General features: G+C 43.1%; 1 protein-coding gene across 1 annotated transcript; it reads left to right on the forward strand.

Annotated features, from left to right (window-relative positions):
- The first annotated feature begins 237 nt into the window (after window positions 1–237).
- LOC136520733 (choline monooxygenase, chloroplastic-like) lies at window positions 238–4724 on the forward strand. The gene is made up of 10 exons (XM_066514381.1): window positions 238–888; window positions 1337–1382; window positions 1955–2090; window positions 2252–2326; window positions 2404–2610; window positions 2717–2812; window positions 3150–3268; window positions 3362–3455; window positions 3896–3946; window positions 4458–4724. The coding sequence occupies exons 1-10, from the start codon at window positions 621–623 to the stop codon at window positions 4593–4595; spliced, it is 1230 nt and encodes a 409-aa protein (XP_066370478.1). The 5' UTR covers window positions 238–620; the 3' UTR covers window positions 4596–4724.
- Window positions 4725–5041: the final 317 nt, after the last annotated feature.

Below are 5041 nucleotides of genomic sequence, written 5' to 3' on the forward strand. Positions count from 1 at the left end.
GCTCGCCGCAGCCCCCGGCGTCGGCGGTAGGAAGGGCGGCGGCAGGTAGAGAGCGGGCATATGTCGTGGGCGCCTCCCCTACGTGCCTCCATGTCCGCGAGCAGTGGCGGATCTAGGATGGTGATTAAGGAGGGGCTAAACAATGAAGATCTAAGGTTAACACTAAAGATTAATGGTGATTTGTCATTATGTAATAGTGATTTATAAAGAGATTAGGCTCACTAGGGGCTGTAGCCCCGGCAGCTCCCCCTGTGGACCCGCCACTGTCCGCGAGTTCCATGGCCGCGAGCACCGAGGGAGAGACGAGCGAGGGCCTCCATGCGAGCACCGAGTGGAGGAACAGAGGAGCGCGAGCGGAGGCCGGGTCGGGCGGTGACGAAACTTCACCGCGGGGCTGGCCCCAGAAAAAAAGGGATCTCAAATCCGTTCTCTGGGGAGCCAGGCCAAGGCCTGTACGGCGGCCAGCGGGAGCATGGCTAAGGCCCAACAACGGAAAACCAAACATCCATATCTTGGCAGGCCACCCAAGCAAACAGCCCTAGCTAACCACCTCCAGCAAGGAGCGCACTCCCCCTAGACCCAGCTCCCCTGTCGCACTCGTGTGCCGGCCGGCGACAGCGATGGCGACTGGCCGATCGCTCGCCGCGGTGTACTCCGCCAGAGCCTTCCGCACCGTGCCTCTCCGAGCAGGCGCATGGCGGCCCCGCGCCGTCGACGTCGCCGCCGCGGGCGAGCCCGCGTCCGAGCACGTGCGGAGGCTCGTGGCGGAGTTCGACCCGGCGGTCCCGCTGGACTCCGCGGTCACGCCGCCGAGCGGGTGGTACACCGACCCGGGCTTCCTCCAGCTCGAGCTCGACCGCGTCTTCCTCCGCGGGTGGCAGGCTGTCGGTACGCTCGGTTTCCCCCCGTCTCGATTTGAGCTGCGTTTCCACAATCCATTTGCACAGAAGATGGATCGTCTGTCAGGAGGCAGGAGGTGATCTGTCAGTGATTCTTCGAATCTTGGTAGGTGTGTCGATGGCCCATTCCCATCAGTGGATGGGAGTGAGAGCCTGAGAGGATCGGATTTTGAACTTATGCTCCCATTGCTTTAGACACCATTTACTGAATTCCAGGTTTAGTACTGCAACGGCTGAGTAGGATTTGATTTTTGCGATCGGCCCATATTTTATCATTGTTCACTACATCTACATGTTCACATGTTTCAGTTTTGTCAGCATCCGTAGTTAGTCTCTGAATGCTCATACTCATGTTTCAGTTTTGTCAGCATCCGTAGTTAGTCTCTGAATGCTCATACTATGCTGCCTTTTAACTTTAATATTAATGCCTTTTCCAGGTCACATATGGCAAGTGAAGAACCCAAATGATTTCTTCACAGGAAGGTGCTTACATCTTGTTTTCATGCCTCAGTAGTTTCTATTAGTCGGAATTTTGCTACGCCTTCTGTTTTTTTTCAAGGTATAGAGATTTAGATCTAGTCATGTAGAATTCAAACTAAAAGTAAATATAGGTTTTTCTTTTTTCTTTTTCTTTTTGTAGGATATCATCGTAGTTGTTCAGTATTCGTTACTGGTAAACTGAATTTGTATCTGAATAACTTGCAAAAACTTTTCATGTATATGAATTGATGCCAGGATCTGCCACCCAGGAATTGTAGACTGGCAGTAGGACAGGTTATTCATTCTTTTTTCTTCTAGACAGAACTAGTTCTGCTAAAACTTTTTCATAGCCCAATATTTGGTTGTTGATATATGGTCTGGGATATCAATGTGGTGGCTGGTGCGTAACACTTGATACTTCTTTTTAGGGCATAAATGCTCTTGGGATTTCCCTTTCCTACATATATAACACATTAAAAACAATTTACAGTCTTGTTACCTCAAATTGCTTGTAAATATGATAATTTATGTTGGAGACTGCTAACCTTCAATCATCTAATAAGATGAAGCAACAGACTGGGAAATGTGGAATTTGTCATATGCCGGGATGCAAATGGGAAACTTCATGCTTTCCACAATGTGTGCCGACATCACGCGTCACTCCTTGCGTGTGGAAGTGGTCAGAAGACTTGCTTCCAGTGCCCTTATCATGTGAGTTCCTTGTTGAAAAACTTCTAGAGGCAGTTCGTCCTTTGGTTCTATGCTTACATCATAATCCTTCGTTGTCCTAAGATAGCCATATTAATTTTCCCTAGCTAGTTGTTTATTTTTCAATCATCTTGTGTGAGATACTAGCAATGGAACTTTTTTAGGGATGGACATATGGATTGGATGGCACCCTCCTGAAGGCTACAAGAATATCAGGAATTAAAAGCTTCAATAAGAATGTATATCCCAAGTTCTTTCCCCAGCCTATGTGCTTATCAACCCAACAACACTACCTAATGCTTCTGTTGGCAAACAGGATTTTGGTCTCATACCAATCAAGGTGGCTACCTGGGGACCTTTTGTGTTGGTCAGATTTGATGACGAGTCCACTGAAGATAATGTTTATGATGCGGTTGGAAATGAATGGTTGGGTAGTGCTTCAGATCTGTTGGGTACAAATGGAATTGACACTTCACTGCCGCATATTTGCAGGCGAGAATATATTATCAACTGTAACTGGAAGGTTCATTATTGATGAACTGTTCATGGCTAACGTTTTGATCACATGTCTCTCAAATGCAATGAGTTTCCCTTAAACATGTTATAACTATTCTATATTTCTTATGCAGGTCTTTTGTGACAATTACCTAGATGGTGGATATCATGTTCCATATGCACATGGGGCTCTTGCATCCGGCCTGCAGCTTCAATCCTATGAAACACTTGTATTGTCCGTAAATCCCTATTCTGAAGGCATTTCATTGATAATATATTGAAGTGACCTGTTGCAAATTGAGGAGCTTGGCTCTGCTAATATTTAAATGAGTTGTTTGGATTTTTTTCTACATTTTTGGATTGTACTTTGTCAAAGGCACCAGTTTTTTCAGTTTGTATCCATGGTCACAGTGTTAGACAGCTGCATATCAATCTATCGATTTCCATTGCCTTCACACAGTTCTAATCCTAGTACAGTAAAGTACCACGTTATTTTTTCTCTTACATTTTCAGTTGCTGTTCTCTTTAAGGGTGGATAATTAAGTACCATCTACGAATTTCTCGCAGACATATGAAAGAGTTAGTGTTCAAAGATGTGAAAGTGCACCAGCAGAACCAGATGACTTTGATCGCTTAGGGACAAAAGCTCTCTATGCCTTTGTTTATCCAAACTTTATGATCAACAGGTAATCAACATTGAGAACCTATTATATTTACTTCTCTCACTTTATGTTATTTCTTAGTTGCTTACAAAATGTGTATAACTTCTGAATTTTCAGGTATGGTCCTTGGATGGACACTAATCTAGCTGTCCCATTAGATTCAACCAGGTGCAAGGTGGTATTTGATTATTTTCTTGACAAGTCTTTACTGGTAGAGTCCATTTTCTTAACCTTATTTACCAACTTATGATCCTGCAATGCGTATCATGTCCACTGCATATAATATGAATGCAAGACCATATGCTGTATTTCATGAATCTTGGGTGGTGTGCCATGATAGCAGTTTAAATTGCCAAGACAAGCATCTTTTTATTACAAACATATCTTGCTTGTCCTTGACGAAATGGAACTGCTTTCTAAGAGCTTCATTCATTTTCATAGCAACTAGCAGCATCCTTTGACTCTTGTAATTTAATAGGCTAGTTTCAAGTTGTGAACTAGTAAAAGTCAGTGTTAGAAAATCTTAATGTTTTGGTCAATTATTTGTCTACATAAACTTCCTTACCTTGCCAGTGTATCGACATGGACTATTATTATCAAAAGATCCCACCTAAAACTTTCCTCAGTTAATTTCCCCTATTGGACTTGCAGGATGACCAGAGTTTTATCGAGAAAAGCCTAAAAGACAGTGAGCAAGTACAGGTAAACAACCATAACACTAATGCTTGGTAGTGACTTGTGAGCTTATATGCTCAAATTTATAGTCCGTATATGCTCAAGCCGATAGTCCTATCAACATTTTATTCTCCATATAATGATACACAGTTCTCATGCGTGTTCAAGAAAAAAGATAGTCCTATCAACATGGTTAACAACAACAGCAATAATCTTCACCAGTTGTCTATGGAGCATATTGCTAATACTATGGTCCTATAGATTTCCTTTTTTTACAAAAAAAAATTGTAACATCCACCACACATGGATACATATCACGCAATGTGGGGAAACACAACCATGAAGTCGTTTCACATTGACCTGCAGCAGCATGAGCAAGAGGTTTATGCGTTTGACATAGATGTGTTTGCAATAATCTTCACCAGTTGTACAGTGTGACGTTTCAATGTTGTTTTTATTAGGGAAAACGTTTCAATGTTTTTTTTATTATGGAAAACATTTCAATGTTGTTGCTTGACATAATATGTTTCACCTGCAGATAGAAGACATTGCACTCTGTGAGGGGGTTCAGCGCGGCCTGGAATCGCCGGCTTACAGTGTTGGAAGATACGCTCCGTCTGTGGAGATGGCCATGCACCACTTCCACTGCCTCATACATGGTAACCTTAGTGGGTAGTTATTCTCATGGGCGCATCTTGCAAACTTGTACAGAACCAAACGCTCTTTTGTGCAGGACACTGCATGAACACTGATCTTTATTGTAATCTTGTGATGTGAAACCAATCACACCTCAATTACACAAAAACATGTTTGCAGTTTTCTGGTTATTAAATTGAGTTCTCATAAACTTTCAGATGCATAAGATACTTTCTGAAACTGCTCTCTTCTGTGGACTCTGGCTTGGTGATTTTGCAATGACCTCATTAACTAAAATTAGCATCAAGCAATGGTAATTGGTACAAAATATAACAGTTCAGGGCTAATTTGGAAACTCAAATCCCCTCGGGATCCCTGACTTTTCCCAGGGTGGGAAATCTATGGGGAAATAATTTGAATAATTATTTAGTTTATCATGGAGGGGTTTTCCATCCCTGGGTGTGGCTTCCCTTGCTTCCAAATTAG

Source organism: Miscanthus floridulus, chromosome 18, assembly GCF_019320115.1.
Source record: "Miscanthus floridulus cultivar M001 chromosome 18, ASM1932011v1, whole genome shotgun sequence".
NCBI lineage: Eukaryota > Viridiplantae > Streptophyta > Magnoliopsida > Poales > Poaceae > Miscanthus > Miscanthus floridulus.